The 25,092-nt window shown below is 42.5% G+C and overlaps 1 protein-coding gene across 1 annotated transcript in view; it reads left to right on the plus strand.

Annotated features, from left to right (window-relative positions):
* Window positions 1-25,092, plus strand: part of MYOF (myoferlin) — an 85,726-nt gene that overhangs the window by 2,556 nt on the left and 58,078 nt on the right. Inside the window, exons 2-9 of the mRNA XM_081863593.1 lie at window positions 6,753-6,808; window positions 8,396-8,487; window positions 17,080-17,188; window positions 17,613-17,703; window positions 23,414-23,574; window positions 24,247-24,375; window positions 24,861-24,923; window positions 25,013-25,063. Coding sequence (XP_081719719.1) covers window positions 6,753-6,808; window positions 8,396-8,487; window positions 17,080-17,188; window positions 17,613-17,703; window positions 23,414-23,574; window positions 24,247-24,375; window positions 24,861-24,923; window positions 25,013-25,063 — 752 coding nt within the window. The remainder of the gene's footprint in view (window positions 1-6,752; window positions 6,809-8,395; window positions 8,488-17,079; window positions 17,189-17,612; window positions 17,704-23,413; window positions 23,575-24,246; window positions 24,376-24,860; window positions 24,924-25,012; window positions 25,064-25,092) is intronic.

Below are 25,092 nucleotides of genomic sequence, written 5' to 3' on the forward strand. Positions count from 1 at the left end.
TAAAGCACTGAGCCTCTTGGGCTTGCCAGTCAGAAGGTTGGTGGTTCGAATCCCTGTGACGGAGTGAGCTCCCATAGCTCTGTCTCAGCTCCTGCCAACCTAGCAGTTTGAAAGCACGCCAGTGCAAGTAGATAAATAGGTACAGCTGCTGCGGGGAGGTAAACGGTGTTTCTATGCACTCTGGTTTCCATCACGGTGTTCTGTTGCACCAGAAGTGGTTTAGTCATGCTGGCCACATGACCTGGAAAGCTGTCTGTGGACAAATGCCGCCTCCCTTGGCCTGAAAGCAGAGATGAGCACCACAACCCCATAGTCGTCTTTGACTGGGCATAACTGTCCAGGGGTCCTTTACCTTTTTTCACCTTTACCTAGTAATGACCACACTGACTGGTGTCAGCTCTCCAGGGTTTCAGGCGGGGGACCTTCCCAGCCCTACCTGCAGATGCCTGAGATTGATCCTTAGACCTTCTACATACTGTAGCACCCTGCTTGTGGTTAACGCTTAGCTGGAATGAAATATTCAACGCAGCAATAGAGAAATTAAAATAATAATTTATTTGTCAGACAAATAAATGAGAGGCTCAGTGGTATATGGTTACCAAGCTCTGGCCTGGCCTCCTGCCATTCTGGCCAGCACTTATATTCCCTTAATCCAGCCCCCTTTGCTCCTCCTGTGGCTGCCTCTGTCCAATCAGCCTGGTTGAAATTCCTATTGGCTGTTTGCTAGAACCAATCACAAAAGATACACCCACAAAAGATACACCCACTTCCTTGCCCTTATAAGGGAGACAAAGAGCTATATATATGACATATAAGTAATAATATATCTTACATGGAATCTTAATTACCAGCTCACCTCTTGCCCTCCTTGCCCTATTGCCTTCTAAAACAAATGGTTAATCTTACATTTTTATGTTCAACAGATGTCAAGGATCTTGAGTTTCACATCAACATTGAAAGATTTCCTTCATTTAAGGTTTCTAAACAAATGCCTGACAACTATATATCAAGACTGCTTGGATGGCGTCTTCTGTCTGGCAGGGGGGCTAGGCTCATTTGCCCCTCTGGTCTCCTATTGCAATATGACTCTATGAAATAAGAATCTAGCATTTCTTAAATCCTTTGCATAATTACATTTAAGCCAATATATTTAAGCTAATATATTTCATACATTTATCATAGGTAGCCTCTTAAAAGAATAAAGCTTTTCAAAGTAAAAAGGAAGGAACTCAGTAAAACACAGCTTTTAAAAAGAAACCTCTTCAGTGTACACCTCCCCCTTTCCCCCTCCTTTCCCAGCCAGCTAGATGCTTCTCCCATTAGCTCTTCTCAACATTTATTGCCTTTTTAACTCTCTCAGTTTAAGAAACAGCTTTAGAAAAGACTTTTCAAAAATGTTCTCTTTTCTTCTAGCCAAGCCAGTTGCCTTTTTCACTGCTCTTGGCCTTTCAACCTTAGAAAGAAGATCTGGCTCATTTTACTGGGAGGCACATTGGTATTATTTTACTATTTACCCATTCTTAATAGTGTTTTCTCAGCCTTTTTTATCTTCTGTATCATGTAGGATCAGTGTCCTCGCTCTCAGCCTTTAATTTCCTCTTTTTATGACTTTGAGAATTGTTTTTCTACTATAAATCAATGGGGCCCCCTTGTCTTAGGAGAATGGCCAAGGTTTTCTCTGCCTGGCATGAAACATTTGAAAATCTAAGCCCATTTAATTTAGGAACCTGATCAAGATATAAGCCAATATAAGTCTTGATTAAAAATGCAGTCTATATTCAGATGCCACAATACAATGCAAATGTCCTATAGCTGAATCTGCAGCAAAAGATAGAATTTGACCTTTAAAAGGGCCCCTGTCCAGTACATAATATTTCATTTTTAAATTACCTTCCTAGCAGTAGTGTAGCAGAGCCTCCACTTCCATCAAGGTCATCTCTTGAGGCACCATGTGCAAATCCTCTCCATGCCAAATAAGTTTTTCCTCTCACATACAAATCTACCAAACAAACTAAGCAGGGAAAGACGTATGTTATATTATCGTGCATGGCTAAGCGTTAAGCCGCCACCTTTTGGTTTATTTTAAAATCCAAAATCCCTTCATTACGGACAGTCAAAAGGTCACAAAATAGCGAGCAAGCATTGGAGCCCACCAGAACTCATAAGGCTGAATGTTGAAGTTGGTGTGTGAGCGAGTAAGAGAGACAAAGCAGCTTGATATTGATTAGTGATTGTCTGTATTAGTCACAACTTCATTTTTACTCTTTAAACTTAGAAAGAATGTAGTTGTTGGGGGCACGGCTATGAGGACTGGTTCCTACGACCCCTGGTTGTTGTTTTTAAGATTCACAGAAGTTCCACAATGCAAAACTAAATACCGTATTTTTCGCTCTATAACACGCTCCAGACCATAACACGCACGTAATTTTTAGAGGAGGAAAACAAGAAAAAAATATTCTAAACGAAACAGTGGATATATGATTTTTGTGGTTCATGCTGTGGCCACAGACATGTGATCTGACAGTGAGTTTGTAGTAGCCCAATGCAAAAATCCTGAGGATCCATGTGGATCCATGCTTTGTAACCACATTTTTGCACCACTGCGACCCCAGGCAACAGTGGGTGCGTGATTTTTTTGGTGCAAGATGTAGCCATGGACATGCTATGTGATCTGATGGTGAATTTGGGGTGACCCAGTGCAGAAATCCTGAGGATCCATGTGGATCCGTGCTTTGTAACCACGTTTTAAGTGGGGAGGGAAGGAAAAGCACTCAAGGGACAAGGAGCACGCATGGGGTGTGTGGAGAAGGATGCTGCTAATAATGCTATGTAGTGAGCTGAGTGGGGAGGAGAGAGGGACAGAGAGCCTGCTTGCTTTAAAGGAGCCAACCGGACAGGAGCCGCTTACACTCGTGTAAGCGGCTCCTCTCCTCTCCAGCTTTGCTCCTTTAAAGCAAACAGGCTCTCTGTCCCTCTCTCCTCCCCACTCAGCGGCTCTTCTCCCGCTTTGCTGTTTCAAAGCAAGCCACGGAGGAGGGAAGGAAGGGGAACCATGGAACCTCTGCTCATAACTGCAGCAGATCCCCCCCGCCACCCATTGGCATTCGCTCCATAACATGCACAGACATTTCCCCTTACTTTCTAGGAGGAAAAAAGTGAGTGTTATGGTGCAAAAAATACCGTAATTGCTGACATCTTTCTTTGAGAGACCACTTGCTCCTTAGTTTTACCAATGCGTAGCCCCGGGGAATGGTCTGTGGGGAATGATGGTAGGACCACAGCCCAGCCAACTTCCTGTGTCAAATGAACATGCCACGCAATGCCCCGATTTCTTCAGTAGATAAATATATGTAGGAAGGCCTGATTTCCTGAGGGCAGGATTTTACTTTTTTAAAAAAGTTCATTTTAAAGCCTTTGAATCATGTCTTCCTCTCTTCTACTTGAACTTTCCCTTGCATGCTCTAATATAGTTTATATAAAAAACATTTTGAGGCAGTAATTTGGTTGTTATATTTAATTGTGTCTTTTTCACCCTGGTTGAATGCAAAGAAAGATAGATATGCAGGTTTTATATTATTTGTCTTCCTCTACAATTCTGTAGCTGAAGTTAGGATACTTAAAATACAGTCACCAAAAATGTGTTGGCATGTTTTATGGGCTTTTCAACGTTCTTCAAGCCCACAGCCTTAATGAAGTTGAACCATATGCATAAAGTCACAGAATGAGAGACTTTAAGGCCTTCTGGGCTCATGGTGGACCAGGCAGATTACTGACTTTCCACATGGAAATTTGAATCAGATTGTTGGAGAAGAAGTTTAGATAAAAGGGCAAAGGTATATCCTTATGTTTCTTCACCAAATGTTGTTTTCTTCTTGAAAATGTTAAGTGAATAGCTTAACAAAATGTTGTTTTCTTCTTGAAAATGTTAAGTGAATAGCTTCAATAGAGAGGGAAAGCAGCAAAGTAGTCCAAAGATGCAGTAATTCTAGAGCCTCTAAGGGCCTGGGATGTGGGTGGTATTTACAGGATCAGAGCCAAACGTAAGTGTGAGTAGAAGCAAGTCAAGAACAAGCAAAGGAGAGATATTTGGGAACCAGGAGAATATCCCACCAGCAGCAAGCAGGGGGATAGGTTGATCAGCAGAATATTTAGAAACAGTATCATCACAATTCCATCTATTTCTGTTTTTTCTATGTCTTTAGAAATTCTTGTTTTTATCTGTAAGCTGCCTTGAATCCCATCAGGGAAGAAGGTGGGGTATAAATAAATATGTAATAATAATTCTGATATTAAGACATGAGTGTTGGTGCAGCACAAGACGGGCATTTCATCTGGGTAGGGGAAGGTTGAATCTCCAAAACTGCCCAATAACCACTGAGCAATAGCCTTGGAATGCTGACTGACTGACAGGGGCAAAACCAGAAAAACTGGTAGGGGGAATGGACTAGAGAATCCTGCAGGGGGTCATGATGGACTGAGTGCAATACTGAAAAGACACACTTCACATTGGTTAAGGTTCTGTTGAAGGTCCTGCTTGCCCTTCTGACTGCCAGTTGATAATGGCAAAAAGGAATATAGGAAGCATATAGGAACATATACTGAGTTAGACCAAATATGTTTATGCAGGTGCAGGTCAATTCTGTGTCCAGGGCAGCTGTCTACCAGCTCCATCTGGTACGCAGGCTGAGACCTTACCTGCCTGCAGACTGTCTTACCATAGTGGTTATCTCCCGCTTGGACTACTGCAATGCACTCTACGTGGGGCTACCTTTGAAGGTGACTCGGAAACTACAACTAATTCAGAATGTGGCAGCTAGACTGTTAACTGGGAGTGGCCACCAAGACCTAATGGATCTTCACTGGCTTCCAGTATGTTTCTGAGTACAATTCAAAGTGTTGGTGCTGACCTTTAAAGCCCTAAACGGCCTCGGCCCAGTATACCTGAAGGAGTGTCTCCACCCCTATTGTTCAGCCTGGACATTGAGGTCTTCCTCTGAGGGTCTTCTGCTGGTTCCCTCACTGCGAGAAGTGAAGTTACAGGAAACCAGGCAGAGGGCCTTCTTGGTAGTGGCACCTTCCCTGTGGAACACCCTCCCCTCAGATATCAAGGAAATAAAGAATTATACAACTTTTAGAAGACATCTAAAGGCAGCCTTGAATTGGGAGGTTTTTTAATGTTTGATGCTTTTATTATGTTTTTAGATATGCTGTAAGTCACCCAGAGTGTCTGGGGAAACCCAGACGGATGTGCGGGGTATAAATAATAATAATAATAATCCCTATTCAAAGCCACATGCCCCATTTTTCTTCTGCCAGCAAAGTGTTGTAGCTCCCCCCCCCCCCCCGCCCCACAAGTGTTTTTAAAGCAATGGCCATTTATCATGCTAGCTGAGGCTGACCAGAGCTGGAATCTACCAATATATGGAGGGCCACAGCACCCCCAACCCTGAATTAGAAAGACGATAACAAATAATTCTGTATCGCCATGTCCCTTAGCTGCCCTACATAATAAGCCCCTGTCCTTGCCAAAGGAAAATTGCATCCTTGGCTACTGCTGCTTTTTCCATTCATTTCTTCTACATGAAACAATTAGTTTGGACCAATGCCTGATATTACTAAATATATGTTAAAGCACAATGAGCTACAATATAATTCAGTTTAGACTTATAGCATTGTGGTAGATATTTTCCTGTACGAGTTGCAAATTTACAGTTTTTGTGGTCTGGTCTGAGTCATTGTCCTGCATAGCCTTTCTAAAATGATTCCTGTTACAGGAATCTGAGTCAGTTCCCCACTCCCTGCACAAGGGCTAATTGTCATCACTTCCCCCATATATCCAGCAGAGAACTATCAGGAGTACATTAGAGCTGACTGACTCAGTGTTAGACAGAGAAGGGAAGGGGGAACTTGTTGATTTGTGTTCCTCCTCAACACACAGTGCAATCTTGTTCATGCTGACTTGGAAGTCAGCCCCACTATGTTCAATGGGTCTTACTCTCTGAGACCCGTGTTAGCCTTAATTCAACATGATCCATTAAAGGTTCAGAGATTATGAACACTGTAATGAAGGGATGGGGAACCTGTACCCCTCCAGTTGTTGCTGGACTCAGATTCCCAGCTGCCTCAGCCAGTGTGGCTGGTGCTCAGGAAGGTGGGAGTTATAGTTCAACAATTCCTGAAAGTAAAGCAGTTACTGGATCACTCGGTCGCAGTCATTAAAAAACAGCCTTATATCAACTCAGACCATTGGTCAATCTATCTCAGTGTTGTCTCTACGCTGATTGACAGCAGCTCTCCAGGGTTTGGGGCAGGAGTCTCTCCCAGCCTATCTGAGATGTCAGAGGCTGAACCCAAGGCCTTTTGCCTGCAAGGCAGATCCTCTGTTGCTGAGCTATTGTCCTCCTACAACACCCTGCTGCACCATTGTTTGTGGTGAATGAGGTTAAATCAAGGTGTGTCTTAAACAGCGGCTTCACCACAGACACAACAGAATCTACACTAACAGAAAATATCTGTTTTGAAAGGTGGGGGGGGGGGAGCTGGCAATATAGTTAGGCCAAAACAACTTTATTGGGAGGCAGGTTTATTATGTACACAAGCACAAAACATTCTGTATAGGTTAGATACCATGGCCAGCAACCAAATAAATCAAGTCAGCCCTCTTGCATTAAAATATATATATTATTTTAATATATTGTGATTGCTGTTTTATATATCTTCCAATCAGTAAGTACGCTTTTGTTTATTTCCAGATGAAAAAAAGAAAACAAAGAAAATTGATAGTGAACTCAACCCTGTTTGGAATGAGGTGACTTTTTTTTATTGGTTCTGTTGTATGTGATAAGGCAGAGCATGTGTGACAAAGTTCAGCACTATTCTCTGTTGCATGACTTTATGGAACAAGAAATACACATGTCACAACCGACTGGTCCTGTGATTCTCTGTATCCAGAAACAAAACTTCCACAGTTCCTGCTAAGGGGAGATGTCCAATATCTGGTACACAGTTTCCATATTTCACTTTAGTGGGAGAAGTCCTTGTGCATTCTATCTATGTCTTGTTTCATGGGATTCCAAGTGAGCTTCCATCATGGATCAAGATCGCAACTGCTTAGCTTCATTAATGTTGGAGCATTTGGTGTTCCCAGATCATCCACTGCATTGTCTGCATCTCTAAAGACCTACACAAAGACCTCCCAGTATGTTTCTGAGCACAATTCAAAGTGTTGGTGCTGACCTTTAAAGCCCTAAATGGCCTCAGCCCAGTATACCTGAAGGAGTGTCTCTACCCCCATCGTTCAGCCAAGACACTGAGGTCCAGCTCCGAGGCCTTCTGGTGGTTCCCTCCCTGCAAGAAGTGAGGTTACAGGGAACCAGGCAGAGGGTCTTCTCAGTAGTGGCGCCCGCCCTGTGGAACGCCCTCCCATCAGATGTCAAGGAAATAAACAACTATCTGACTTTTAGAAGACATCTGAAGGCAGCCCTGTTTAGGGAAGATTGTAATGTTTGACGGTTTATTGTGCTGTAAATTTTCTGTTCGGAGCCAGCCAGAGTGGCTGGGGAAACCCAGCCAGATGGGTGGGGTATAAATAAATTATTATTATTATTATTATTATTATTATTATTATTATTATTATTATTTAAAACCTAGTCTAATATCTTGATTTCTGCTTGCTGAACCCCAAACTACACATATTGTAATGCCATATATTAACCTTAAGACCTTGCTCAACATTAGATGTCAAGGTGCCAGCAGAGGATTATTTTAAGTCTTTTCCAGTCTTTTTGGTTGCTTTAAAAAAAAAAAAAAAAAAAAGTAGTAACAACATACTTTGGATGCATGGTAGGGCAGGGCAACACAAGCTTGTGTGTATTCCTCTGCAGCTGGTTCTTGTCACCTTCCTGTCACCTTCCACTTTATAAATATTAGATAGATTGCAAAACTCCAGCATACTGAGACAGTTTAGCAAAGGTCAGTTAGACTCAGAGCTAATAATAGATAAATCAGTGGGGCTTTCTTAGTCATGCCGTAGTGTAGCCCAATCTTGTGCACATCTACTTGGAAGCTGGTTCCATTTCATTCACTATGCATCCCTTTCAATGGGACATAGTCATGGCTAACCTTTGGTAGATTATCCCATTGCGCACATGGATGTACATTTGTACACCCCCCTGAACATATAGCAGTTACACATTTGATATTGTCTGAACTGGCCTGGAGTTCTACAGGCATTTTCAACCTAGATAACTACATGCAAATATAGTCTGCACTTATCTATTTAATTGTGTTACTGATGAAAAATGTTGATTCCTTAAATCTTTTTTTATTGCCTGTTCATTGCATGGTTGTGTTGTTGTTTCAACTTCTAAGGGTTATTCTAATTTTTTTTGCGCAGATTCTTGAGTTTGATTTGAAAGGCATCGCTCTGGATATTTCATCAGTCCTGCAGATTATTGTGAAAGATTTCGAAACTATAGGGCAAAACAAGTATGTTGACTTTTTGAAATTTTGAAGGGGAGGGGTATATTTCTTTTTCAGTGCAATTTGCTTCGTGCAAAAGGTGTCTTAAAAAAACTAATTGCTCTAATTTTGCAGCACATGTGTATGGTTGGATTTGCTAAATTTAAAGGGCTTCAGACATCTTACTGGGTCATTTACTGTTGGCTCTTCTGCCTTGTACTTCAGCTAACCTTTCAGCCGTATTTCTGAACTATGGGAAGACAAGATCTCTGTAAACATAACGTTTTCTTATTCAGCATCCCGACAATACATTGGGTGTTACACCCAATGTAACAGTGATGGAGCCCATACTAGAGGGCCTACAATATAATGTCGCAAGGCAACAGTGATGCTGAAAGGTGGCCTCAAGAAAGTATAGGAAGGATGGGTGCGTTCAGGAGAGAGTTAATCTGTAACTGAGAAGTGCCCAGGAAATGAGGCTTGTTCAGGAAAGATTTTGAAGAAGTGAGTTTTGAAGTTGTGGGTGGAGTAGCTGTTCTAATTATAATGCTTTGCAAAAGGCATGAAGCTTGTCAATGTGTGGCAAGAGGGGTTGGTTAGCCTGTATAATGCCCATTGAAAAGATCTGGAAGAGGGATGAGAAACTGCAATGAGTAGCTTTCTTCCGTACGTTTTGGGTCAGGACTGCAGCTGTGTCTAAGGTATCCAATCAGAGTAGCCCAGGGCATACATTTTATGAATATACTTCAGTGGGATGTTAAACAGCCAAATTGTGTGGAGGACTACAGCCACAGACAGCTACCTTTGCAAAGTGTGTTTCCCTATATTTTCCCATTGTTGTGGAGATATGCATGGAGATGATGCTGGAGGCGTCACAGATGTGTTTATGCTTGTGATTTTTATCTCTGAATGCCAGCGTAGGTGTGTGAGACAGTTGGATCTAGTTCTTATGGACACACCCTTTCATTTCAGGATGTCAGAAAGGGAAAGCAAAGTTCTTTTAGAACTTTTACATATTGTACAGTTTTCTTTCTGATTCATGGGTAAAAATATTGTTCCTAGGAAATGATTAAAAGTTCACCAAGCAATGTTTATTTTAAAAAAGCACTTCCTGCAAACAATTCTTTCTTTCACTCACTTTGCAACACATTTTAAGCAAATTGCATATGCTTTTGCTGCTAGGGAATCAAATCACAAAATTTCTACTTTCTGAAAGAAAAAGGCAATTCCCAATTACTTAGAGCTTTTACTATCTGGTAACAGATTGAGATAATAATGATACGTTTACAGTATAATTCCTTACATGTCTATTTAGAAGTAAGAGCCTGTATGAGAGGTAAATCTGTATGATATTTTAACCTTAGGCTCCAGTCGTAAACACACTTATTAGGGAGTAGGCCTCATGGACCACAGAAGGATTTACGGTGGTGCCTCGCAAGACGAAATTAATCCGTTCCGTGAGGCTCTTCGTATAGCGGTTTTTTCGTCTTGCGAAGCAAGCCCATTGACAGCTTAGCGGATTAGCGCTATTAGCGGTTTAGCGGCTTTTAGCGATCAGCTTTTAAGCGGCTTATCAGCGGATCAGCTGATAAGCGGCTTAGCGGCTTAGGAAAAGGGGGGGAAAGGGGGGGAACCCGCAGGAACTCGCAAGACATTTTCGTCTTGCGAAGCAAGCCCATAGGGAAATTCGTTTTGCGAAGCGCCTCCAAAACGGAAAACCCTTTCGTCTAGCGGGTTTTCCGTCTTGCGAGGCGTTCGTCTTGCGGGGCACCACTGTACTACTGAGTACATGTGCATAGAATTGTGCTGTTAACCTGATAGGAAGAATGAGGTAAAATTAATCCTGCATTCAGTTCTGAATATTCTGAATATACAAAATTCATGGGACACTGAAAAACCAGCAGGGCAATAAAACTCTAGAGCTTCTCATGTACCTGGATAACTCGGGCCAGTCCAAGACATTCTGCTGTCTGCGGTGAAGGACATGGTGATATCCCCAACACCATTCAGTCGAATCTTACTTCAACCGGGCTTGCCTCCACTATTCACAGGATAGCTGCCTCAGTTTGCCTAATGATAGGGCCAATCGCAATTATGTGTACTAAGAAAGTACACTGTACTTCAAACCTCATGGAATTCTTGGGGTATGTTTTCTGGTGAGAGAAACTCAGGCACAGGTCTCCTGACTATAATAGAATGCTCATGAGATCACAAAAATAGGATAGATCCTTATCTGTACTCTCGAACAGGTTCAGTCAAGCATCCGTGCTCGGATTCCAGGTGATTCTTCCGCCCCTCTAGACCAGATATATCCATTTCTAGGCATGTTTGCAGCTACCCACTTGTTCTGTTTGTGTTTCACATGATGATCCAGTGCTGATCATTACAAATATTGGTTCTCTTATTTATGAGTAGGGAGTTGGCTTCCAGCTTGTCATGCTAAGTAAAAATAATGAGCAAACAAAGAAAACTTCTTGGGAATAAGTAGCTTCTCCCTGCCCACTTAGGCCTCTCACACAACACTTTTCTCTCTCTCTTCTTGCAGCAGTAAACCTCTTTTAAAAAAGAAGAATGTGTTGTGCCCTGCATTAAATTGATTTGCTAGAAGTGCTACACTGAGGTGGAGAACTTCAGGTCCAGACTTCTCTACCTGGCCCTCATAAATCTCCTCAGGCACCTCCTCTCACTAGCCCTGCTTCGTGCCCTGAATTTTTTCACCTCACCTGCTTTTGCCTCAGGGCCCTGCATACCACTAGCGTTTGGCCCTTTATAGGCCATACAGAAGGGAATGTGGCCCTCGGGCTCTGAAAAAATTCCCCACGTCTGTGCTACATGAATGTTGAGATTGGGGGAATATCTTTTCCTCGTGGTCTGTCATAGTTCTTATTTTACTTGCTCTCTCTGAGCAAAATCTACCAAGATGTTCTCATTCAGGTGGGGCTGGTGCAGAAAAACGTCCTGGTGAAGTTCAAACTGCATTTGTGCCAAAGCAACACAAGTCGAGGAAATTCCTTGCAGAGAAACCAAGGGTGGAGGGAGTATTCGTGGGCTGTTTTTTTTTGTTTTTTTTTTTTGAAGTCTTTACTGAGTTTGCTCTTTGGAGAATAAGCCTGGTAAATGTTTCCTTGCAGTTGTGTACTGCCAGCAAACTACTCATCGCTGTGGCATGTTTGTCCCAGTATTTAAAGCCAACACAGCCACTTCATATTCCCGCCCCCCACCCCCTTTTCCTGGAAGCTGAAACATGCTTTGACTTGCAGAAACTTTTATCGTACCTTCAGATCAGAGCAGGCTTAATGTGCAGGTGCTATAATAGAAGCTTTACCTCACTGGAAAAGTAATTTTAAAAGCCCTGACTGAAAAATGTTAACATGCATGATATGAAAGTTGCTGAAGGTCCAGCTCACGTGACGATTTGCACAGCTAAGTTTTCCCTTTTAAGGAAGATGGGAGAGAGGATGGAGGGGACACACACATCTGCTTTCTGTTATGTTAGCTTCCACTTTGAAGTCCGTCATTTAGCTAAAGCAGCTTCTTATTCTTTTATTTTACATGTAAAAAAAGAAATACAAAAGAAGTGTAACACAGGGGGAATCTTTTCTGCTACTGCATAGTATAGAATAGAAGTTCATGCTACAGAAAGCAAGTTGCACCAAAAATTTGTGTCACGTGGTTTTATTCCATATGTGGGAGGAGAAATGAACAGTTGTACATATTTTTCCAGACACTGAATGGTTGGTAGCCTAGCAACATGTCAGGGAACTGCCATCGGAGCCAGAGGAGGAGGGAGGGCTCCAGAGGGATTCCGGAGAGCGTCCCAGGAGGGAGAGAGACAGCCCATCTTCTGGGGAAGGAAATCAGTGTAGCACCAGTGGAGAAGGGGGGCAAATGGGGGAATCGGCGAGGGGGCTCCATGACTCCTCGCCGGAGACCAGCGGGGAGAGCATGGGTCCTCCGCTGCCCACACCCTCCCTGCGCAGAAGGCTTCTGCGCAGGGAGAGTAGGCGGAGACTAGGCGTCAAAGAGCTTCTTTGCTGGAAGAAGTTCAAGAAACGCCCACTGATGGATTCTGCCAGCGATTGAGACAGCCACGGGTGAGTGGCTGTCCGGACAGAAAGGGTTCACCCAGGTAACACAGCCAAGCGTGGCACCGATTTATGCACAAGCAACCCCTAGAACCATTACACAACAGAAGAGAAAAGTGGTAGGTCAGACTTTTACTCAAGAAAACAGTCATTTCTTCACAGTGAGGAATGTAAATTTACAAATAACTTCTCCAGCTCTGGTCCTCTGCATGTTTAGTCCAAAGTAAGTCCAACATTTAGTGGGCTTGATTCCCAGGAAACTGCCCATAAGCTTGTAGTCTTAGATTTGTAAATGAAACTATTCAAATAATTTTCAGTTCCTCATCCCATCCCTTACTACATACCATACTTTTAAAGCACATTGCTTCCCCCAAGAAGCTATGTCAGGTGATGTCTGTCTCTCTAGAAATATGAGTAGCTGCTTGGTAAGAGTGCTAAAGATGTACTCAGCCTTTATATTTCTAAATAAATACAATACACCAACAAGCCTCCAGAGAGCAACACCTAAAGAAAACCAAACCTGGGTAAGCACATAACTTTTCACTAGCCTGAGAAATGGTGTGTGAAACACCACTTGAATTTTCACCTGTGTTGAAAGTAGTAGAGATTCGGTGCTGTCTGCAATCCTATGAGAAATTTTGTTAGGATATATCCTGACCCATTTAATGTTGCAGGAGGTAGAGGAAAAAGTTGCCACTCATCAACATTAGGCAATAGGATCTTGGTATAGGGATGCCCCCAGTTTAGATTTTATCTGCTTTAAATGAAGGAAATCCTGTGTGAATGGGGGAGGGGGGTCTCATAAAACGAACACTGCAAATGCCACTTACAGGCAGCACTTTGTGCTGAGGTTCACCCCCACTTCTTCAATTTGCTTTGACATAGGTAATTGTTCTATTGTTATCCCTCACAATTGTTCAATAATGCAACTATTTTGGTAGACCAACCAACCGACTAACAAACAAACAAACTAAACAATAACCCAGTCTGGAGATAAATCAGTCCTGGCCATGCATCTTGTGGGATCATCCACATAACCTCGCCTAGTGAATGAAGTCACAGGGCAAAAGGAAAACAAACTGATTGGCAGGAAGGAAAATTGGTTAGAAGTTACTTGGCACGAAGGTTGCTTAAGTCCCTTTAGTGTCCAACAAAATAAGTGGCAGCAAAGGGACAGATTGCAATGCATGTAATGTAAAATTCAGAATATGATCTGTAGGGACCATAGTACTCAATAAGGGAAGAGTTTGTTATTATCTGTGATGCCTAGAGAGAAGGATTATGCATGTTAGATAAGAGCATTAAAGTAATCAATCCTTCAGTCATGAAAGCAATTTCCCTAAAGACAGCTGTTGAGACTTGGGCTGTGTACATACCATACATTTAAAGCACATGACTTGCCAAAAGAATGCTGGGAAGTCCAGTTTGTTAAGGGCACTGGAAATTATAGCTCTTAGAGGGGTGAACTACAGTTTCAGAAATTCTGGGAGGCGGGGAGAATCACATGCTTTAAATGTGTGGTGTGCATACAGTCTAATGGACAAAGATGCAACTTTGGAATGGAAAATGTTGTTGAAATGAATATTCTAAACACAGCTGCTCTTGGAGCCCTAAAGTATGTGGTGGAAAAATGGGGATGGCTATAGTTATCTAGGAAGGCTCCTTTGTATAAGCTTTCTTTCTTTCTTTCTTTCTTTCTTTCTTTCTTTCTTTCTTTCTTTCTTTCTTTCTTTTAAAATACAGCCTTTAAGAAACACAATGTCCTTAGCTCTAAATTAACACTATAAAATAGAATGCGCAAGTGAGCTTCTGTTCTGCAATTAGAGGCAATTTACAGATAAGCCCACACAAATGTATAATGCAAAATGAGTCAGCTGAATCCAGGGAGAACCCAAAACTCTTGCAAACTTTTTTCACAGCCTTGTGTACAATAGTGTGATAAGAGCTGGCAGGAATGTGCATGTTCAAGGAGCTTCAGACAGACTTGTCCAAAAATGGAAACTGTGGCTCCTACCCTGAAAAAGAGGAAGTGAGATGCACAACAGGCTTATGAAGCATACAAAAATAGATGGAAACCCAGAACAGAATTTCTTTCCTCAAGGCAACCATCCTCACCCCCTCACCCCCACTCAGGACCAGCGAGATGCCCACTTGACTACACAAAGGAGGAGAAGCTGGAAGGGTAAAACTGGTTGCCATGCAACCTGGAACCTGCCTTTTCCACACACGCCTCTCTGATGGTCCTTGTGCTTGCATTGTTGGAGAAATTGGCCAGTCTGAAATCTCTGCCTCGTCACTTCTTCCTTCATGTGCCTCAACAAGAGGATGATGTGGAGATCAAGAGCTGAGGGCCTTTAATTCTTCTTGTAGAAGTGGTACAAATGCAGCTGGAAGTGATCCCCCCTCTCCCCCCCCCCCCCGCCCAAATTAAAAGCATTTATGTCACTTCTATGTCTGAGAATACAAGCAGGCTTCTGTAAGGAAATGTCTTTAAACAAAGATAATGGAAATGAAGCTGTCTCATCTTGTTGACAGTGTGAGCAGCCACACCCTTGTACCTTATGACAGCCGTGCAAGAACAGATTTACAGTCAGGATGGTTTTGAAATTTTCCAACTTTCGATACCATTTCCTCATAGCGTGAGGGACTGTCTAACCAAATTACACTTATGAAATGAATTGAATGCCGCCTCCATTTTCAGTGACGCTTAACATTATGGGGACAACAGTTTCAGCAATATATGAAGTGCTACCTTAATTTGCAACTGTTCATGCATTAGGGTTACATCTCCACATGAATCCTGGTTTATTATTTATTTGTTTATTGCTATAGCACCATCATTGGGTGTGGAGCTTTGCACAGTACAGTGGTACCTCGGGTTACGTACACTTCAGGTTACATACACTTCAGGTTACAGACTCCGCTAACCCAGAAATATTACCTCAGGTTAAGAACTGTGCTTCAGGATGAGAACAGAAATCATGCAGCGGTGGCGCAGCGGCAGCGCGGCAGCAGCAGGAGGCCCCATTAGCTAAAGTGGTGCTTCAGGTTAAGAACAGTTTCAGGTTAAGAGCGGACCTCTGGAACGAATTAAGTACTTAACCCGAGGTACCACTGTACAAGAGGACAGGTCCCTGTCTCCAAGGAGCTTACAATATTATAATTCACCACAGGGAGAAAAGAGGGTAAGGGGAGGAGAAGACTAGGAAAGAATAGGTATTGCCAGATTTACTCAAATCTAATGCACACCTTAATTTTCACAACATAATTCGGCCAAAAAAGTGAGCATTAAATTTGAGTAAATACAGTACTTCAATTGCATGTACATAGGTCACGCTTGCTGTAACAAACATTAAGTGGAAATTGTTGGGCAACATCCAGCTGTGACAGTCCAGTTGTGCAAATGAGACTTAGCCTTCCTCCCCTCTTCCATGAAACCCCCTGTGCTGCTCCAAAATCTGGGGCATTGGGGGACCCTTTAGAATAGATTAGGATGGTACAGGGGCTACAAGAGGTGGAGGATGAGAAGGATGAGGAGGAGAGAGGAACTAGGTCTCATCTGCTGTATCCGCCCCCCCAGCTAAAAGAATGTAGTATTTGCACATGGGGCATGTAGGATTTTCATGTGGGGACTTACTCTTGCATAGTGAAAATACCATCAAACAGAAAATATATTATGTCAGCTTTGACAGAGCTGATAACTGTTGTGGAGGTTGGGGACCCAGACCAAGATAGGAAGGCCATTCCCCTCCCTTTCCAACACCTGGATAGGTGTTGTTTAAAGGTGATCAGTGCTGATGACCTTGGAAGCAAAATAATAATTCTTTTGTACAGATAAAAGCTGCTAAACTCGGCCCAGTATCTCCCAGCACCTTGTTAATATCTCATATGCATTTGAATGCAGAAATCAGAAACTGAACAAATTTTGATTATTATTTTTTAAAAATAATATTTTTATTAGTTTTCAATTAAAACAACCAAATAAAAGCCTCATTAAAATAATGCCAAATCATCATACAATTAATAATACCAATCATTGAGATGCCAAATTATACAATTTAAGTGACCCCCTGCGTGCTAAAATTGATGGTTTTATTATTTACTTTATTTCTGCAATCTTATAAATTTATAAATCTTATAAATTCCAATTACGCTCCTGTCAAAATAACGATCCCTTATATCGCAACTGCAGTTTTAATGACTTCCATTTGTATTAACACATTAAATGATTTATACACCTACAGGTGAAACATTCAAACTCTCTCCTTGTTCTTCCTGTATGTGGCAATTATTCTGTCCATCATGTTTCTTCCTGTCCTTGTGATATATTATGTCAATCTTAAATTGTCATTATTTGTTAATGCAATAAATTGTACCATATTCATTTACAACACCTAAACTTTTAGAACTGACTTGATCCCTCCTGCCAAAAATGCCAGTTAAGAAATGGCAACTGATCAAAGAAAGGTTTTCTGTCCTTTATATAAGACTCTAAGCGTATCCCTGGGCAACGTCCTTCCCTCTTGTCTTCCAGGTTAATTGGCACAGCAACTGTATCCCTCAAAGAACTAGTAGGCACACAAAGCAGATCGCTTCCATTCAAGCTCGTTCCACTGCTGAATGAAAAGGGACTGGAAACCGGCGTGAGTGACCTCCTTACTTTTCATAGTTGCATGTTTTGCAGTATAATCTATTTCAACAGCACAGGAAACATTTTGGCAACATATATTTCATGGAAGCTGCATTGATCAATTTAAAAATTGCTATAGAGAGGGAAAGTGTGTGTGGAGGTAGGTGTTAAGGTGGGTAAGGAGGGTGCCATTTTGCACAGTTTTTTGGGCATCAGGTGCAATTTTATTTCCTATCCATTATGCACATTGGTTTCTGCAATCAAACAAGAGTTTAGGTTATGTTTCTTTTGAAGCAGAATAAAATCTGAAAAGTGTTATTGTGACATGAAATCAGTGGCTGGCGGCCTCATAGGCTTTTGCCGATCCCTCTGCATGAAACTAAGTAGCTCTTTCAATCCTATATAATGTTTGTGATTTTTCTTTTCTTTTAATTTAGGCAACAATTGATTTGGTGGTGGGGTACGAGCCACCAGCTGGACCTCCGAATCCAAATGACCCAGGGGGAACTGATTCACAAGGCATTGAAGGTATTTCAGCTCCCCCCACCCCCCGAATCCTTCCTCCTCTTCTGTTCCCCACAGGAATGTGGTTTTTTTAAAGGCCATTAGATTTTTAGAGAGAGTTTCTAGCCAGACTGTTTCCTTTTTTTAAAAAATGTATTTTTATTGAGGTTGACTTTACAATAGATCATAAAGCCGGGAAGGGGGAAAATTAAGATAAAAACAACTTTTTGCAAAAGCCATTTCTCACCTTTATATATTATGGATTTTTTTTTTTAAAAAAAGAGCAGAGGTAAGGATCCTGTCAGGGAACTGCGATCGGCTCAGGGGTCAGAGGGGAAAAGCTGGATGGATTATAGAGAGCCCCCAAAGATTGTGGGAAGCAGCACCTCCTCAGCGGAGGAGAGTAACCACACCTCCAGTGGAGAGGAGCTTCAGGGCTCGGAGGAGGCGAGGCGATGCCAGGACACCTTGCCTGGGCAAAGCGGGGAGGAGAGAGGTCCTCTGTTACCCACGCCCTCCCTGCGCAGTAGGCTTCTGCGCCGAGAGGGGAGGCGCAGATTGGGCATCAAGAAACTACTCTGCTGGGGAAGGTTTAAGGACCGCCCACTCTCAGATTCTGCCAGTGAATGAGCCAACCACGGGAGAGTGGCGCTCTGCACAGAGAAAGTTTATTTTGGCATCAAAAGCAAGGCTTCACAGGCGAGCAGGGAGGCATTTGCCTACTTGCCCTCGAGCAACCCCTTGGTACCCTAACAGATCCCATAAGATTAAGAAATAACTCCTACATATTCTAAATACCAACGGAGTTCAATAGTCAGCTAAGAACATTAGGTAAATGATCTCCTTCTTACAAGCACACAGCAAGACAACAAGCCTCCAGAAGGAAAACCATGCAGCCAGGGGATGAGGTTCTTATGGAGAATTGATATAACTTGGGCTCACAGATTGCCTGTCCTCTTCCTTCTCCTTCTCTGGGGCAGATCCTTCTGCTTTTAAACTGACCAGGGATTCCCATCTCATCTGAACTCTGCAGGACATGCCACGGCCATAAACCACAGTTCAGACCCTTTCTGGCAACCCTGTTTATTGAGCATTCAGGATGATTTGCTTGCACAAAGCTTACACATGAAGTTAGGGCTCTTCCAGACTTACCTTTGCTCTGTATTTCTAGGCACAGGCCTGGGTGAACTAACCATAATTCAGAGTAACCAGGCTGTGTGCACATTATTGTTTACTCTGGATCCACTGTGCTCCCACCACTGGCTCTCAAATCGGTGTGCACAGGCGTTACCCATGATGCGGAGTCATCCTGTGGTTTCTTGAGAAATACTGCTGTCTGAAGCATTTGCCCTCAAGCCAGAGCTTCAACTTGATGTGCATCAGGTGGAGACATCTGCCCGCCCTCTCTGGTGTGTTTGGCAACATGCAGATGTGGCTTGAAGAACAGCAGGGAGGGAAAGACCTTGTGGCACTTTAAGCCAGTTATGTGTACGTAGCCTAAGTATAACTGGAACTCTGGTTAGTGGAAGTATAACCTACCTCCTTGTGGCTGTGCCATAAGATGGGCTGGTAAAGGTGTAAGAGGCCATAAAGTTAACATTGCATCCAAATGGGGCCAATAGGAAACAAATAAAACAGCCTATCTATTCTATGATAGTCCTTTGGAGCCAAACTAGACAGGATATGATAGGTGCAGGAACATTTTTTTTTAGCTGGGCTCCACCCAGCCAGCACATTTTCTTAGCTCAACCCAGCTCAGCTGGCTGAGGAGAAAATTGCTTGTGGGGATGGACTGTGGGAGGTGAGCTACCTGGGACACTTGCAAACCAATTTTTATCCTTTCCAATTACTTTCTCAGGTATTTTAGAGGAGTTCAGTCCCCCCCCCATTTCCTTTCTTCCTTCGAAGTGATCCTTTTTTTCTGGAAGCAAATGTTCCCCCCCCCCCCGAAAAGTTGCCCGTAATCGTACCTCAAGTTAAGTTTCAAAGGTCCATATTGTAAATCCCCAACGTCAGGGCTGGTCCACCCATGAGGCAAGGTGACAAATCCAAGGAACAGCTTGCCTGCTGTTGTGATGCCAGCTGCAACTGCCACATGCTCCTTGAAACTACCGCCTCCTTGACAGCCTCCCCATGCTGCCTGCACAGCAGCCTCTTGGCAAATAGGAGGCACTGCTGGTCTGTTCCCACCCCTAGGGAGGAAATGGCAGGGTCTGCCCTCTGGGGTCTCCTAGGCTCTGCATCCAACCAGCATGATTCAGAGTGGGCCTCTCCCCCCCTATGATGACCTTTGATTCGCAGTTCAACCATTGGGTAAGGTTTATTATATCCCCCTCCCTTGTTCCCTATGTAGAACTTTGCTCACCCCCCTTGTACCCTGGCAGGAGGGGAGCACTTCTTAAATAGCTCAGTCAGTAGAGCATGAGACTCTTAATCTCAGGTTTGTGGGTTCGAGCCCCACATTGGGCAAAAGATTCCTGCATTGCAAGGGGTTGGTCTAGATGACTCTCAGGGTCCTTCCCAACTCTACAGTTCTGTTTCTAACCATTTTGTGGCTTGCCTCAGGTGTCAAAATGCCTTGAGCCGGCCCCATCCCAAAGTCTATGTTAACTCTTCTAATTCAAAGTTATGACACACTCCACTTCACTAAACGTTCAAGGTGTCACCTTGCTTGCCTCTATAAATCAAATTCATGCCTGAAGCTCTCTGTTTCAGTAGTTACTGCCGAAGATAGTCACTGTTATGATTTAAAGCCTCTCCCAAATGTTAGCTTTTTATGTCTTGAAAACCAATTTGTTAGTTTACAGAAAGCCTCTTGTATTGTCAGAGGTTGTATGGCCTTGACTCCCAGGTGAGAAAGGAGGATCTTGCTAGTTAAAAATATATACTTAGAGGCCAGGGTGTAACCTTTCCCCAAGCTACAGAAACTTGTTCTTCCAGTTTTCATCAAGTAGCGTCACCTTTAAACTTTAAATTGTATTGTGCAAAGTGAATCTGCTAGGCTCTTGTGTTTTCCCCAGGAACGGAACCTGCTGGAAGGTAGGAACTGGCCTAAACAAGAGAAATGTTTCATTAACTTCTCTTAAATCAGAAAAGCACTCATGCAAAATGTGCTTTGTGACACAGAAGGAGGTATCGCTTTCAGATGTCTGCTTGAAAATAAGAGTTTACTTTTGCAAGGTATTTTTGCAAAACAACATGCAACCCCTCATCTATACTTTGAAGTGGTACAGCCTACAGATAGTTTAATTACACAACTGACTATTGTTGTTATTATTAGGAAGTTCTGAGGCAGCTGTTTGTATCTTGTATACATAAGCAGATAGGGTTTTTTTTTAATTAGCAATTTGGTTTCTGATCAGTAAAGTATGTGAAGATGAAATCTACTTTGAAAGAGAAAAATAGTATGAATAAACAATATGAGTTCCCGAGAAAGTCTTACTAAATTTATTCAAAACCCTCTATTTAGGGATCATGAGTAAATACGTTATGGGAGACGCCCTTTGTGGGTTAATTATTTGTGGTAAAGTTTTGTAATTCAGAATTTCTGAGGATTTGCCACATTTGCCACATTTTATTACACCATTGTGAATGTCACAGTTTCAGTTCCTGGTTGAAGATGGATGCACAATATCTCATTTACCTGGAAGAGAGGATCTATATTTTAGATATTTATTCAGCTTATACACCGCCCTATACCCGGAGGTCTCAGGGCGGTTCACAAACAAGACCACAACATATAAAATCAAACCAATAACAATAACCCAATAACCCTCACCCCCCAAAAAGAACCACATTCTAAAAGGATGTTGGATGTAAATAAGATTAACCAAAGGCCTGGTTAAAAAGGAACGTTTTTGCCTGGCACCTAAAGGTGTATAATGAAGGTGCCAGGCGAACTTCCCAGGGGAGAGCATTCCACAGATGGGAAGCCACTGTAAAGAAGCCCATTCTCGTGTTGCCACCCTCCAGACCTTTTGAGGAGGAGGCACACAAAGGAGGGCCTCGGAAGATTATCTCAGGGTACAGGTAGGTTCATATGGGAAGAGGCAGTCCTTGAGGTATTGCGGTCCTCAGCCGTTGAAGGCTTTATAGGTCAAAACCAGGATCCTGAAGTAAATTCTATTTCTGTGTTGCAGCCCAGCCTATTCCAAATAAAATGGTTTCACATGGAGTAGTGCAATGTTATGGTAGTGCAGATTATGCAGTTGTCATTCATAACCTATGCAGAGTCAGATTAGACCAGTGGTTTTCAACCAGTGTGCCATGGCATTCTGGGGTGTCTTGAATTGATGGTCAGGGGTGCCATGGGCAATGCTGGCCTCTGACCCTTCTTTCCTTCCCTTCCTTCGTCTCATGCCCTCTCGCATCTCTGCCTCACAAAGGCTTGCACAGGTTGCAGCACACCTGACTACAAGCTCCCCAGGCAAATAGTACCTCTGGATCTGGCCAGGGGGTGCTGGTTGCCAGGAGCTGAGGCAGCTCAGAGACCAGGGGTTGCTGTGGCGGCTGCTTTGGGGATTCCCAAGGAGAGGGGAGAGGAGCAGAGGCTGGGGGAACACTCCACAAGGGAGGGTGTTCGAAAAAGGGTGAGAGGCTGCCAACTTGGCAGGCAAAAACAACAACAACAAAAAACAACACTTTTCTAAAGGAGGTATAATATGTGAAGACATGGCTAATCCAACAACGCTTTGAGTCTTATGCCTACTGATAATGATTTTTAATTAACTTAATAATTTTATTCATATGCCACTTTTACACCCTCCCCCCCCAAAAAAAAACCCTTCTCAGCCTCTGAGTGGCTTTTATAACAAAGAAAACAGGAAAGCATTTCAAAATCAAAATGCAAAAGCAATTTCATAATAACATAGCAAAAAAACACAATAGCAAATATAATAACATAAGAGATGCAACATTTCAATACTATAAATGTAGCAAGTTTACATTAGCAATTCTTATCAGCAAAAAAAAAAGCAAAAAAAAAGCAAGGGAGCTAGACAGTTCCACTTTTCCCTTAGAAATAGCCCTCCATGATGTTGCTCAGAGTCTCTCTCCTGCAGGAACTTCTTAAAAGGCTTCCAAAGGTGGGGGGGGGGGCAGAATAGCTGGAAACAAGCCTCCCATTATGTTGCTCCTTGTTTTAGTTTGAACTGTTGTGAAATGTGTATTTTATCCTAATGTTCGGTAGTATTCCCCCCTCCCCGGTAGACCATATAACATTTTATATTATGCAATTTTTTTTGTTATGCTTTTGGTTATCGGATTGATGCTTTTTTATTTAGCTGTGAACTGCCTTGAATATCCTTGTACAGTGGTACCTCGGGTTACATACGCTTCAGGTTACAGACTCCGCTAACCCAGAAATATTACCTCGGGTTAAGAACTTTGCTTCAGGATGAGAACAGAAATCGTGCTCCAGCGGCGCAGCAGCATCAGGAGGCCTCATTAGCTAAAGTGGTCTTCAGGTTAAGAACAGTTTCAAGTTAAGAACCGACCTCCAGAACAAATTAAGTTCTTAACCCGAGGTACCGCTGTATAGAAAAGTTGGTTATAATAGATAAATGAGGTCACTGCCTAATTGCACCTTCAAGCAGCATACGCTCAATTGTATTTAGGTAAAGTTGTGGTCACGCTGTGTAGTTTCAGGCGTAGGAATGAGCACACCAGTCCTTGTTGTTTTTGCTTATGTTCATCTTGTTTCTACAGTGACCGCACTGATTTATATCTTTGGCAGATGGCGAAGAAAACGGAGGTGATGAGGAGTCGCCTGACAGTGGAGCTGGTCCCATCCCCCAGGGCGGACCACGTGGCACCCGCGAAACTCAGCTTGCTCGTCGAATTGCCAAAGGAAAGCAAAACCGGAGGCTGCTTTCTAACAAGCCTCAAGACTTCCAGGTTGTAGAGTTGATAAGTCATATGCATTGCAAGACCTAATATGCCAGATTTCAGGGTGACCACAGGCTGCAATCCTGTGCACAGGTGCCAAGGAGTAAACCTAACTGAACACAGTGGTGTAACGCATAGGACTGCATGATAAATATCAGTGAAAAGGAAAATTCATGCATAGTAAGCATGTGTAATTTTTCTCTTCCGGAATCTTCAGACGTTTCAGAAGCTCTCATTTAAATCTTGGAAGATTCTTTCCCCCGGTGTAATGTCTCTTGGCTCCAGTCTAGAATAGCAAAGGAGCAGTATGAATAAATCTCAGGATTTAAAAGTGAAGTCTGGAGTATTCCTGCACCCCCCCCATCAATATTTGATAAGCAGCAGAGCTAAAAGTGAGGATACAGCACTCCATAAACATTCACCGTGATCTAGTGGTTTTCTTTCTTGTTTGGGCCCAGGAATGTTCCATGTAGCCAGTGGAAACTCGAATTTCTGCCCATTAGAATGAGATGTTATTCTGGCTTGTCTAACTTTGGTTGATAGATTCCAGCACTGGTGGTTAGTTTATTTTAACAATAAAAGAAAAGAAACACTTTGTCAGTGTGACATGATGAGAAACCAGCCGATAAAAGGAACACATCGGTGATCTAATATTTGCATTTGTTTTTCTCCCTGCGTTAGATTCGAGTTAGGGTCATTGAAGGACGTCAGTTCTCTGGGAATAACATAAAGCCAGTTGTGAAAGTACACATTTGTGGCCAGACACACAGAACAAGAATCAAAAGAGGCAACAATCCTTATTTTGATGAGGTATTGTATTACATATTTGATAATCTCCTAGCTGAAAGGCATAGCTTTTTTACCTGGAAAAAAATTAAAACTTATTTTATCTATTTCTGTTTTTAACTCTCACCCCACTCCTTGTGGCTAACTGTTATCAGTAAAAAATAGTAAAGCAAAGCTACTTTCTTATCTGTGCACAATCTAAGTCTAGTTGCCATATTTTATGAGAGAGATGGATAAGATGGCTAAATCCTAAACAAACATATTTGGAAGTAAACTCTGTTGAAATCATTGGGATTTCCTATACTGAGAAGTCCCATTTTGTGCTGTAAAATGATTAAAGAACTTGAACTGAAAGTTATATGAAGAAATGTAACATGCATTTGTGCTGGATTCAAACGGACAGTTTCCTCCATCATGAATAAAATTCCTCATCTGAATCCTTGGTCTCTTTTAACTTGCATGAATATGCAGATTTAATAACCAAGTTATTTCTTCCCATGACTTAACAGATGTTTTACTACAATGTCCACATGACCCCTTCAGAGCTCTTTGATGAAACAATAAGCATTCGGGTAAGTAAAACTAACAATGTTCTTTATAACTGCCTCATTATTGTTGAATAAAAGTAATACATTATTCCATTCCTATTGTTCAATTATAGGTATATGACTCTTATTCTTTACGTGCCGACAGTCTAATGGGGGAATTTAAAGTAAGTATTCTTGATGTCTCACCACATGC

This window comes from Podarcis erhardii, assembly GCF_964252035.2.
Source record: "Podarcis erhardii genome assembly, chromosome: 5".
NCBI lineage: Eukaryota > Metazoa > Chordata > Lepidosauria > Squamata > Lacertidae > Podarcis > Podarcis erhardii.